Below are 14452 nucleotides of genomic sequence, written 5' to 3' on the forward strand. Positions count from 1 at the left end.
AATCACCCAGTAGAGCAACTGTTTTCCCGAAAGTTCGTTTAACCGAACACTCTCTTATTCGAAACAGTATTTTCAGAACAGTCGGCATTCCGAATGACCAGAGCACAGAATGTGGAGGTACAGAAAAATGAGAGTTCCGAAATTAAAAATTGCGAGTGGCTAATGCTTCGAACAGCCACAAAATCGATGAAATTAGCTGTCGACAATCAAAGCAATGAATGAAATGAATCTTTCAGTTCAGTAGAAGAAAATGCAGAATGGCCAGAAAGCTGAAAGGCCACAATACGGTTGTCATAGTTATGTAGACTTATGCTACATGGCACTAGACACAGACCATTGGATACATGTGGCACCGCAGAGAATAATATATGGGTTTCTGACGTCATCCAACCATTCAGCATTTTGGCCATTCTGTCTTTAACAGGTTTCGGGATTTCGATCATTCGAGGCTTTGGACAGTCGTCATTGATAAATTCGGATTTGTCGATTTTCGACACAGGCACGAGTCTGCCATTTGAAAAGTTGACTTTTTGACTGTGCGTTTTATCGCAATTTAATATTTCGTCTTTCGAAATCTTGGCCATTTAAAAAAAAAAATGTCGGTATAAATTTTTTTACACATTTTTGCATTCTCAATTTTTACTTTTCTACAAGTCGTATTTTCATATTTATGGTCTTCCTACGCTTTTAACTATCGGTAGTTTGACTTCGGGATTTTGTCCAATCGACTTTTTGACCTTTCGCAATTTTATACCCCACGCCGAACTAAGAAGGAACTATTTGGTTACGTATTGTACTTCCGGTCCCATATTTTTCTTCGTATGATAGATGATGCACGATAAATTATGCACAAGTAGTGCATACTTGGGGTTCGCTCGCAAATCGGTTCGATTTCCAACTTCCGAAGGGGAATTCGTCATCTTAATAGGAAACAGGATGAAATTAATTACGAAACTAGTGGTTCCACCTTGTTGGTCAAGCTTTCAATTTTCCATAAACGTGATTTGGAGAACTAATACACTTATAATTTTTAACTGCTCACGCGAAATTAAACACCGAGATCGAATCCTAAATAGCGCACACCGTTAAAAATGTTTCTAAATTCACTATGTATTTACTGTACAAAAGAGTTACGATAAAAATGTTTAATTTTACGAAACTTTATAAGAAAAATACATAAAGGCAATTCGAATTTACCAAATTGTGTAGTAAATTTATTGTATTTGTAAATTGAATTATCAATGAACGTATGGTCAATTCACTGTTCCATATCCGAATAAAACTTCCGATACAGTGGAGGAAGTTCCATACAAAAATTTTTAACATTGCTTTTATTTGCCGAACGACGCAACACTTGGCAATGTAATAAATTTAGAATCCTTCTTCGTACGATACGTATTATCATAAGTATAGGCTTTGAGCAACGCGATTCGGGCTGAATTACACCTTCGGATTATAGGTATGTATATACTCTACAGATGCGGAGAAGGCTTGCATCAAAGATATGTAAGAGATCGCTTATCCTCGCGGCCACACCCAAAGTCTGGTCAAATGAGAGTAAAAAGGAAAATAGAATGGAATAATCTACACTGTTAAAAATTTCCGTGTGGAACTTCTTACACTGTATTAGAAGTTTTATTCTCATACAGGACAGAGAATTCGCCATAAGTTCTCTGTTTGTTCAATTTACAAATATAACAAATTTACTTGATCTCAGAATCCTTTTCGTCCTGACGGTAAATATTTGGCTAAAATAATGAGGCGTAGATTGAGCGCGGATACTTCACGTTTCGTTGAGAGATACTCGTTACATCTGCAATTCCTGCGAGTATTCAGTCTTTCTGTACTAGTTTGCCATGGACGTCTGTAATTCCTTAATGAAGTGAGTCCTTTGAATTATAAGTGATGTTTCTATATTCATTTCTAACGAATAAATGAGGAATTCACCAAGCACACGTGGACAAAGTATTCCGTATTTGACAGAATTAAAGTATGACCAAGTTCTAACACGCAATTAATTCTATTGCATTAATTATTATTAGTCTTATATTATTGCTATTATTACTTGTAATCAGGGGTAATTGATCAGCAATAAATTCTCGGTCGCTTAATCCTGCTGCGAGGATTAAATCGTGTTGTTTGCTGAAAATTATTAGAGATCTTACGACGACGAGCGGTAATAATTATAAATTACCTCACAACACAATCAGGGTTAAAAGTTACTACGTATGAATAATTCACAATTTATTGATGCTTGCCTTTGTATAAATCGAACTTTCTCTTTCCTCTGGAGCTCGAAATCAGAGAATAAAAAAAAATGGACCTTGGGAGAATTTTTTCACCTAGGTAAACGATTAAACTTCTAATCAACTTTCAAGTTCATGCGAATTGCAGGCTTGCCATACCCACGATATTGATAATTCCGTATAATGTTACGGCATCGATATAATCGCTTGCCGCACGTGCCGATTCTTTTCGCAATATTTGTTTGGCTGCAAATAATACGCGAACCTCGGCTGACAGATTCGTGCAAGCATAATACAATTTAGCAAGTGAGAGACAGGATATGTACTTGAACGAAAGACGAAACCTACACGCATGGCGACCGTGACCTAGTCGCTTATACGTTCAATGTATATTACCTTGTTTTGTGCCGGCGATGATAGTTTTTTTTTTTAGATTTCGACGAGAGACCGAATGCGCTGCAGGCATTGCGTATTACGAGTTCGTCGTTGCTTTTCATTCTAATTTTATAACACGTTTTATTATCCCGTGCACTAATTATCTCAGCAGCAGCTACGAAAGCTTGCTGTATTAAAATGACCTATACAATTTTACCATTTATAAACACACCGTACGTTGTTCTATGAGTTAATAATCTAGATTAAAAATAGAGCGTCTTCTTGTGCAATGCGAACAGTTAAAAATAAATTTTCACCTACAGATAAACCTGATCTACTCAATATTTCAACGATGTTATGATCACAAAGTTGTAAAAATTCGTTCGTCGTGTTTGCTATCAATTCCATACCCGTATCAGTTTTCAAATTTAATATCCACGTCCTAATATGAAATATAAAATGATTGTCTATGAGACCTCGTAATTAATTGCGTTATTATTCTTAAAAGAGGTCTGTCGTACTACGATTGTCAAATTCGGATAAATTTTTTATCAAATCTCTCAACACTTTCCCACCATTCGAGGTTCTCAACAACAAGCTATCGAAAAATTCTATCCAACGATATGAATATATGCTCAACGTATACGTGCGATATAACATAATATAACCCGTCGACTTACTTTCGCATAACTCAATGGATTCAGTCGTGACGGTACAATAACAAAGTCGTGATAAAATCGTCACAGTTTGTCGCTTTCACAGTGCGATGTTCACTCTTCGCCTCTTGTGGCAGCTATTCCGATGCAGAAGGTTCACCGGTTAAGTGGGACAGGTTCTCAGCGATGAGGTCAGACACTGGAATCGAGTCTCTCTCTCTCTCTCTCTCTCTCTCTCTCTCTCTCTAATTCTCTCTCTCTCTCATTCTCTCTCTCTATCTCTTTCGTACCTCTCCTTCGCTTCACTCCCAATTACATAATCGTGTCAGCGAAGGCCTCGTCCATGGCATAGCGCTTTTACACTGATTGCGCCTATCGTCTACACAGGTATATTCAATTCAAATGAAAGAACTGCTCGAGGTGCAATTTATAGAAATCTTACAGGCGTCCCTAATTTGCCGGTATAATTGGGTGAAAAGGAGTACAGACAGGTGTCCTGGTAGACACCTTGAATTTGTCAAGTGCTAGCGTTTTCAATTTTATTATCAATTTAAATTATATCGGGAGCGTTTCCGCGGCAGGTGTGCAAAAAAATCCAGGAGCGCTTTTAATGAAGAATCAAGTCAAAGATAAAATATAAATTTCTGTCCAACACTTACAGTTTTTGATCTGCATTTTCTGCTTCATCAATCGGATAATCTAAACCTGACGGCGCAGAAATAAAACGTAATTGAATTCTGTACCCCAAAGTCACCAATTCATCGTCCAGGTGATATTTTGGAAGATTTAAAAGTTATTTAACAAAATGGGGGTGCTTGAGGTAAATATCGTGGCACTTAAAACGAACATACTTTAAGTAATCGGAAGCCTTAAAGACCGTGCGTGTTTTTCGTAAAAACAGTCATGGATACGATTCTTCGAGAGTCGTTCATTTAAATTTCAGAATTCCAGACCGCCGACCATTTCTTGGAGGCCTGAACCATATTTCGTGACAAAGTGACAAAGTACCAGCCGTATAATTACGTGTCCAACTATATGTTTTATGAAAGACGCAACTTGTTCATACAATGCATTATAACTTGTAGAAACTGAGTACGTGTCATTCAACCGGTTAATTTATGACTCTGCGTTGTCGTCAAAATATTTTCTCAGACTCGCTGAGATGTTATTCTGACAAATAAAAAGTAAAAACAGGTTTTCCGTGAACGTAGACAAGTCGAATCGTCCGAGTCTGAGCTTAATAGAGGAGTGAAACTATAGCTGACAACTTTTACTAGTTATTCCTACGTATACATGAATAATTATTGAAAGTATCGGTATCTCGGTTGCAGCCGCCGATCGCGTATTACAACAAACGAGAAACAATCCTTCGAAAATAGCCCGGAGGTCAAAGCCACGAGGAATTTCATAATCCATCAACGTGCAGCGAGTTAAAGACGTTGACTTCTCGTGACGATGACGTAACGTCTTACGCCGAAAGGCATGCCTAATAATCTCGCAAAAACCCAACGGCCAATCAGAGATAATCCATTTAAAATGAGATCAATCCGTTCCGTGATGTGTAACAAAATCATTCAATGGCATCGTTTTCTTGATAACATGCGAAGAAATTCGATTCGAGTAAAATGCCGGAGTTACGTTTGACGCGGTAAAGTTCGTCAACGATGTTGTCAAATAATTAACAGTTCAGACTAACAACGAGCATTCGGCTTGTGTTCAGAGCTACGAGACGTCGTTCATAACATAATTTAAAGCTGCTAGTCGAATCGATTTACGACGGAGGTTAGAGGTCACAGAAGCAGAGTAACCCTCGGTGAATGTTATAAATAGGAATGACGATGAGTGAATCATGAATGGTATGTTATCAATTACAATAAAGGGTGTTACACATAATTGAAATAAATCCTAATTTTCACCGAGCAGCCTTTGATTCTTTGGTATTAGGTATTATTACTATCATCGACGCGACAAAATTAATTAATATACCGTTTCTCATCGTGGCTGTTGGGCGCTACGGTGACGAAGCGGATAAAACGATCATTGATTGTCAATCCCATTAGCCTGACTATCGCACACATAGTGTAGTACTCATATTTTTATTAGGTACGAATGGGACCCGCAGTATGGATCGAAACTTAGAAAAGGAGAAAAAACTGTTTAAAGAATCTCCAGCAATGTTATTTGCGCCAATGATAATGAACACAAACGAATCTTCGTCAAGATATACGCGAATAACATTTCGAGAGTTTTTCTCTCTTTTCCTAGCTTTTGATTCTGACTGTATAAGGCACCATTCATCCTCCTCGCAGATCATATACAGTACACCATAAAATATTTAAGAGCAGCTTCGAAGTGTCTCGTTCGAATTTTATTTTACAACACAAGACTCGGAAAATTTTTTTGCATTTTGCAAGTGTAAAAACTCCCCGATATCCGTACATATTATTCAAAACCATCTCATTTCGATAACTAAACATGCTCCTTTGAAGAGAGTGTACAATAATTCCACATCGATTTCCTATAAGGTGAGAACCGTCGTTGTAATCCCGCGAAAGAGCGAGCCTGCAGAAATATCGAGTTCATGTTGGCAGTGATTTGACGAGTGAAGCAAATACGAGATCGTTAAAAATATACGTATATTATACATCGACTTACGGTATTCTACCAAGACATACGATATCCGGAAAAAATATTATCTTACCAAGCTTGCTGCGAAGCTGCCGCTGCTTCGGACACTTTTCCGTCCATATTTACTACGCGTCGCGTGAGTCTCTCTGCCTGTACACCCCGATAGAAAACCAAACCACGTTTCTCACCCCAGCCAAGGGAGCAATCGCCCCAGTGCGATAAATTGACGGTGCGTACGCCTTAGTATTCACTATTACAAGACCGACAACTGGGTGGCTAGAGAATCAATACTGACCGGTGTGTCCAGGTGAGGGTTGAACACTTTCCCATGCTCTAGGTATGCTTGCACGGCACTTGCGTGGTTACCCGATTCACCTTGAATTCTTTTTTTTCTACATCGGTTACTGTTTTTCGACCTGTTATACATTGCAAGTCAGTATGAGAGAGAAAGTTAACTGGACGCGTTTCTTTGACGATCGAGTGTAATGTGATTTTTATCAAAATTGGTACGACCCCATTCGGAGGATCCGGTTTCGGTAACGATTTTGTAAGCTCGTTGTATTCCTGGTCACATAAGAAACGTCGAAGATTGTGGTGACTGCAATCGCAATTTAGTAACTCGAAATATATGTATGATCGATTGTAGTATTTAGAAAATTTTAGTGAAATGGGAACAGTTAAAATAATGGTTTAAATATTCTTATAATTACCTACAAGAAAGCGTGTTACGTACTAGTAACTATTCAATCTGATTACAGTTGTCGGCAATAAATTTTTTGCTGATTCAAAATTCTATCCGTTTGTCTAGTTATTACTACATTTCTTCAGTTAGAATAGGGCCTTAGATTAAATCATTGTTTTCCCAATATCAAATATTGCACATATACCTAGGTAGAATTACGAGAAAGTACGGCACGAGTGACGATAAACAAAGAGAATAGTAACACTCGCTAGATTTTCCGATCATAGCTGCAAAACTTATTTCTATCTTGTACCCAGAACTGCATTTTACGGTTATGGTAAAAACGAGAATAGACGATAACTGTACTGTAACAATAACCAAAAATTTCTCTCACCAAAGAGCGAAGAGTTGCGGGTTTCTGCCCATCAAGTTTTTAAGCTAAATATCAAATTGCGTCTTCGGTTCAAGAGCACAAAACGCCAAAGATGTTCGCCTTCTCAATTCCGAAACGGACCAAAGGCTAGAACCCAAATTTTTACGAGCGGTGAAAAAAGGTTTTAAATCCAACCAACGCGCGAAAAGACGTCATTTTAAATTGAAATGCCTATGCGAGGGATTAGGATGAGAAATACAAGGATCTGAAGGTGGAGGCGAGTGAAATCCTCCGAAACAGAGTACGACTATTTTAACGTGTGGGTTCGAATTGATTTCTGACAGTTGGTGAAGTCAATCTCATCGCCGTTTGGCGAACAAAATTGTTTCATAATTACTTGGTAATTGGTGTGTTTCCGACGTGTACAGGTAATAGGTATACAGGGTTAAAATCGCATGCCGAGAGCACGTAGAGTCTGACAGTGATTTTGGTAAACTCGTGGTGCATGCGAGGCAAACTGAAACTAGGATAATACCTATTCTAACTTCTACGTCACGGTTAACAAGCCTCGTGTTTGTATCTTGTGGGCAGCGTAGATTCTCTCCAGTCTTTTGCGGATCATTTTCTTCATGTCGTATGTAATGAACTCATTCCATCACTCCGGCTCGTGATGCCCGTAATACATATAATCAACCGTTTAACGCGGTTCAGCCTTGTCATTTGACGCGTGTGTACCTATTCGGCACGCGTGATTAGTTGTCATGAAAAATGTCGGGACTGCATAATACGCAGGGATAAAATCTGCGTGAGAGTCGCTTCGCTGCTCCAATTTCACGCTAGTAATTATCAGTACCAGTTACTGACCCTGTCCCAATTTTTGATCTTTTTTGGTTGTATCTGTTCGATCCTTAGTTCTCAAATTACCGAGAAATACATTTGTAGTCTCTAATTCTCCAGCAATTGGTTTTAGTCGTCGAGAAATTCACAACTTATACCGTCAATTCGTAAGTTTGGTAAATAAATGGGTCCGTAATTGGGTCTGAACGTGTCAATAACTGGTACATTTACCTTAAATACTGTTATACAAGTACGAAATATTGTGTTTCAGTAAAGTATACAGCATATCCACAGCCATATCGTCACAGTAGGTACTGTGCAGCTTGCGCCACGCAATGGAAGTCGGTCAACATCGATAAATAAGACAAACAACTCGATATTCCTTGTTGACTTGCGGTTGATTTCATCGCAAGACGTACAGGTGAGAACACAATGGGCAAAGCCCCGGGAAAGTCGTTTGAAAATGTTCCGAATGGTTCGAAAAGCAAATTTTAACGAAAATCTGTGACACGCCTCGGTTTAATAAACGCGATCCTCTTTTCAGTGGCATGAGAATCGTGTAGATTTCTTGCGTCGGTGACGAGTGTGTAATTTATCAGTCGGCAAAAGTAAGCTTCATGCAGCGGTTTGTCACGCCGGTGGATGTCTGTTGTACGTGTAGTTATACACAAGCTACAACCTTGAACCGGCATACAGCGTCGACTGTAAGCGTTTCGCGGCGTCGCACGAGGCTAGAAATGCCGGCCGGCACTCGATGTAATCAGTGGGCGTAGCGCGTTTCCCATGCTTCAAATTTACCCCATTATCCTGCCAATTTCGAGGCTAATGACGGGTACCGACCACTGACCGTGATGATACGATATCGCTTTCATCGGTTGCCACGGCGCGTTACGAACCGACTTCGAAGGTGTCCGTTGACCTTGGCTAGCTAGGCGCGGCATCCCGATCATCTTTAAAAAGTGAAAGTACACGCGCAACGGTCCAACGATTATTTACCAGAGGCCGTCGAAGTCCGGTGTCTTCTGGCATTTCACGGAGCCAGGTGGCTTTTTAAATTAGGCGCGAACGATCCGCAGCCATGTAAGACCAATTAGCCGGCGATTTTGCATCGGTCGAACCGTCGCGACCGCCATGACAGTACCGACCGAACCCATCTTTGAACACCTTCTCAACAGGTTGAATAGAACGCAATCGTAAAACACAAAGCTCAAGAATTCTTGCTGCTAGTAGCACACTGCAAGCGACTAATACTCAACCAATCGACGGTAGAAAATTAAGACAGCTGATGAAAAGGGCGTTTTCAAAGCCAACGGTTGACTTTGACATCGACCAGACGTTCGCGAATATCCGCTCGGTTTGCGGCTTGCGATCAATCTAGGGTGCAAGTTAGATGTAAATTCACTTATTAACGCGATCAGAGAATAGTGAAACTTGTTTTCATCTAGATTTTGTTTCGATTTTTCTCGATGTCGACGTTCTGAAGACATTCGTGAACATAGAGTTGGCACAACTTTGACTCTAGGCTTATCGACAGTCATTACACCACATCTCATGGGAAATTATGATGGTCACCGTCTTTTTTCTAATCCATTGACACCAAGCATGCCATTTGTTACACTAGCCAAATGATAGTCGTCGGCGCGACGCCTCGACAAGTGTGCTATGCACCTGGTAACGACCTGCAACTTATAGGTACATCATCTCAAGGTAGATACCTCTTATCTCAGCAATGTGAGCGTCGTACTCGCTGCGGCTTCGCTGGTACTCCATCCTGACAGCGATGTTCTGGAAGCTCTGATTCCGGTACTCAGCGTACCACTCGGCGGAAGGTCGCTCAGCGCCGAATCCCTCAAAATCGGGGGTCCCGGTCCTGTGAGGGCTGGCCCCTTTGCTCCTGGACAGACTCTCCTCGGAGGGAAACCTCGTGAAGGAGGTGACCGAGCTGGACTTACTGCCGTGGACCCCGTGGCTCTGGTAGGCCGAATCCTCAAGGGCCTGCTCCTCGCTCGGGGTCCGACTGGCGGTCCCCAGGGTGCCTGGGCCCCGGAGGGTCGTGGTTGTAGAGGTCGTGTTATCGAGCTCTCTGACGCTTTTCCGAACGGTGATCTTCTCGAACTTGACCACCTTGGCGCCGTTGAGCTCGCCCTCTTCGACGAGTCGCTCGAAGCTCTCCTCGAAGGAGGAGTTGCTCGTCCTGGAGGAGGGCCTCATCGTCATCGGGGAACGCGGGTGTACCGCGTGGTCTACCTCGTCGACGAGGTCCTCGGTGCTGGAGGTCCGTCCTCCGGAGGCCCACACCTGCTCGAAGAAGCTCACGCGATCGCGAAGCCGGGTGCCGCGTGGCGTCCGGGGACTTCCGGCGCCCCCGGGGCTGCCGCCCCCCGGCGGAGGCTGTGACATCTTATTCTAGACGGGCGAGATCCCGGAGACCATCCCGGTCCGGTACCACTTCCGAGGTTAAACCTGCCGCACTGCACTTCGCGAGCCAAGGTGGTTCTACGGTTCGCCTAGCCGCCCCTCGACTCTGTTTCTCTTTGTCCGGCCGAAGGCGCGCGTGCTCCGAACGCTTTTCTACCCTCCTCACCCTCTGGCGAACCCTTCGACTCGGTGTCGACTCTCTTGCTACGGTTCCTGGGAAAAGCCGGCTTCCTCTACTCCTCCAATTCTCGACGCACAATCGCCCCCGACTACGAGGCGTATCACTAAACGCGGTATAAAATGGAATGCCGTATATGGAATGTACCCATCTAGACTCGGCTGGCGCCGGTTCGATACTGACGACCGACGAGGCGCCGCCGTCGAGTCGAACGTCCTCTACCCGCCCCCATGCCACCGCCGCAGTTCCCCCAACGGAGCCGCTTCCACCGCCTCCGCCACCTCCGTGAACCTTCGATCAATCCTTTATCTTGTCTGGTCCTTCGCCGGCCGGCCGGCATAACCTCTTGCGGAATATCGTACCTACGGCGACTCGGTCCAGGACTCCGCAAAGGAAACCACTCGGTGTCCGCTTCTTTTCGGAACACCGCCCACACGCGCACTCGCCACGCAAATGGTGAACGAGGAAATGCAAATGCAACATCCCACCAGCGGCAAAGGTCCGAAGGTTTATAGCCTCTAACGAGCGGTACTTTCAGGAGATTATAGAGTCACGGATTCTGCCGCCAAATTCATTTTTAAAGTCTCTTTTGTGTATAAATTATAGACTCGGCCTTGAATTAGTTCACGGCAATTTGTGTATCTGAAAATTGGTTCGGAATGTAACTATCGGCTTGAAAATTGTTACAACAAATATTTAATTGATACTCCTTTTTTTTCGTCTCGCGTCGATTAAGTTCTTGAAGAAATTCATATTCGGGAAATCAATTTTGCAGCAATAAAATGTTGACTTACAGATTACTATACTTGTAGTGTACAAAAGAGATACCATTCGCAAATTATACCTCCCCCAATTATGCAATACTTCCAATAATTTGGAATTGGAACAATATCACAATTTAAGCAACTTTAATCATCACAGAATTCAGTTTTATGAATATTTTGATGATATGTTACTCTCTAAATCGCTGCTTACAGTTTACGTAAGTGAGAGAACCAACGTAATGAAAGTTATGTCAACAACTTTATTTTTTGCTTATCGCTCCTCTAGTTTGCGGATCTTTCTAAGAAAAACATTCCGATAAGTTAATCGAATGGTATAATGAAAGCTGGTTCATAACATGTTTGAATACGGTCAAGTATGCGGTTTTTCAAAATTTCTTGTTTCAAAGAAACAAGCCAACATCGGAATTTTCACCTCGCGTTCAGCGCAGGTATGGACACATCAAAATTCGAGTCATGAACGCCGGCGCGTTTTGCTCCGATACCCGAGTTAATTGCATCCCCGGTCACCGCAACGGGGAAACTTTTATCGCTTCCGAAATACGACTAACAGAAGCTTACGCAATTCGACCGAATTCAGCGATCCAAAGCTTTGGTTAATTAGTTCCAGTGGCAGCCTACACGCCTTTAATTAGCCGCCACTGCACTTGGACCCGTATCCTAAAGAATCCAAACGATCGTTTTCACAATGTTCGGTCCAATCGCGCACGTGGACGAATTGACCGCTGCAATTGCATAATTACATTAACAAGACTGTATCGAAGAAATACGATTTTTGGTATATCATCCATATTAAGCTAGTAATTCGTCACCTTTGATTCGTTAAAATTTAGTTTTTTGTTCACCGTCAATACGGCAGGTCTGACCTGTAATATTAAAACTATAATCAAGAAGAAAACAGACGGAGTGATGATAGGACGAAGACTCAAGTTGACGCTTGTTTGAAGTAATTATAAATCCATTCGACTCGTCTTCCTAATTGTATTTCGAGCCTCGATGTCTTATACAATGAGTGAAAAAACGCTAAGATAAACACTTGTTCAGCGTGTTTAAAAAATATAATATTTGGAGATATTAGTTCCACGTGTCTAAAAAATATATAATATTTAGACGGTCGGTTATGCGCTACATAAATAGTTTATTATAGATTATCAGAATGAAAAAAAAAGTTCGGATTATTTTTATACACTGACTTTCGAGTTCAACGCGACATTCGATGAGGCGCGAGACTAAGCAGGCTCGTGTGATTAATAATCTTGACTTTCTTTGCTTCGAATACATTATATATGTGTAATATATGTACGTGTAGAAATAGCATCGACGTAGCGTTGCTGCGAGAAACCAGTTTGACTTCCCCCGCTGTTAGGTATTGAACTTTTCTTTGTTTCTTTTTTTTGCTTTTACATAAAAAAAAGAAGATAAAATTATCTCGCACACTATATATACATATGTAATATATAAGCATACAAAATTAAATAATTTAATATCATTACTGCCGTGTTGATCTTGTGTTTTGCTGCGCAAACAACGGTCAACTCACTAATCTAATCTGTATTATAAATTTACGGCAGAATTAGCCGATTACACTGATAACAGCGCCAGAGTCTCGTGTTATAACTCTCAACGATCAAATTAAACCATCGCCAGATACGGTACAACGGCATGTGGAACGGATTTTTTTCTCTATCACTCTCACGCCGATGCAACGAGTCGCACGGCACGTGGACATCGGTTACTATCAGCCAAATGACCGCAAGATCGACGAAAGTCCTCGGAACTTCGTTATTGTTCACGAATCGCATAGTATAGTTCACGAGAAACGCCTGCATGATATTGACCCATACTTTTCGTTGGCACTTTCTCGAGCAGCCGCTCTGTCCTTGCTGCGCCGTAAAGCATTCAGCGCAGTAATCGGTAAGTGGCGGTTGCTTATACACATGTAATTTGATACACCGGGTGTCCCATTCGAATCGATTCTCTAATTTACGTTGAGAAAGTGGATACAACTATTCGGAACGACTAATTACGGCGGAAGAGATTGTTGAAAAATTTGTTATTTCTTGAACTGCATTTATCTCCTATGAGCGCTGTCAGCTACCAAATACGAGACTATCAGTCATTAGCGTAAACGACATTGCTGAATATTTTTTAAACGGTTTCTCATCTTTACCAAAATTCAATTCTGACTCTGCGTCCCATTCAGTCCTAAATTTCAAGATTCCAACATCCACGACACAATGACTCGATACTTCCGTAATTTTCTATGATACAAGAAGAATATTCCACAGTGCCGATTGATGCTCGGTAAATTCAACTTTGAAAATATTAATCAGACCCTGATTTCCTGGTCAAACTGTGCCGCAATTAATCGAGCAAGCGTAAAAATTAAAACGGACTACACTGTGTGCAGGGCAGGAATACACAAACGTAATACGGTCCGCATGCGACGGGTAAAAATGAATACAATTCGTCGGTGAGATGGCCTCGCACACGCGAATTGGGCGGATGTGTCTTCGGTACCAACATTCGCGTTTTCGTCGTACACACGTCTCTTCGAAAAGCCGGTTTGCATCCCGGCGGTCGCAGTTGGTGCCAAATGACCGTGTCGGCGAGCGAAGGTCATTCCGTGAGGCGCGTCAAGGAGATAGAACTTTGGGCATTTTCTTATTTCATCCAGCAATCGAACCGAGAACTGCGTGGTTTTGCCACGGCGATGAATTATGTCCGAGGCAGAAAACGAGCAAACAAGTCGATGACCAGGTTCACCACCCGTAATCCCGCGTGTCCAACTCGTTACGAGGAACCTAAGCTTTCCGATCAATATGGCGACCGTTGCTTTCCGCTGACATCGACCCTCCGGTCGAACACCGCTTGCCAGGGTTTGAACAGCTTTTTTGTTATTTTCCGCAATCAGTACCAACGAGAGGTAGCGGTTTGAAAGGAAACTTCATTCGATCTAAAAGCAAACGGTATATTTCCTTCGACATATTTCATTTAACGCCAAGAAATGGCCATCGAATTCTCCGACAAATCACATCGAGTGTAATGACCGAATTAACGAATAAGTTACCGTAAAGATTTCAAACACTTCGGGAGGTTGGTCCGATAATGAAACAGTTGAACTTTTAAAATTCAGCATTCTTACGGAGAACGAGCTTCTCTGAAAACAAGCTATCCGGAATTTGAAAAATTTAATCAACTCCTCGCTACAACGATATCTAGATGAAACAAAAGTAGAGTAAGTTTTATCGAATTTTTACGAGATCTGTAAACAAGA

General features: G+C 41.8%; 1 protein-coding gene across 6 annotated transcripts in view; it reads right to left on the bottom strand.

The window, feature by feature from the left end:
* LOC124179261 (nesprin-1) overlaps positions 1 to 14452 on the bottom strand; it is a 136964-nt gene that overhangs the window by 100754 nt on the left and 21758 nt on the right. For 4 of the 6 annotated variants that reach the window (XM_046563499.1, XM_046563500.1, XM_046563495.1 and 1 more), the window contains exon 1: positions 9513 to 10212. The exons of 1 other annotated variant lie outside the window; for it this stretch is intronic. In XM_046563499.1, the coding sequence (XP_046419455.1) occupies positions 9513 to 10197 (685 nt within the window). In that variant the 5' untranslated portion in view covers positions 10198 to 10212. Of the gene's footprint in view, positions 1 to 9512; positions 10554 to 14452 lie in introns of those variants that run through there. One more of the 6 variants, XM_046563501.1, reaches the window with a different exon arrangement.

This window comes from Neodiprion fabricii, chromosome 3 (genome assembly GCF_021155785.1).
Source record: "Neodiprion fabricii isolate iyNeoFabr1 chromosome 3, iyNeoFabr1.1, whole genome shotgun sequence".
Taxonomy (NCBI): domain Eukaryota; kingdom Metazoa; phylum Arthropoda; class Insecta; order Hymenoptera; family Diprionidae; genus Neodiprion; species Neodiprion fabricii.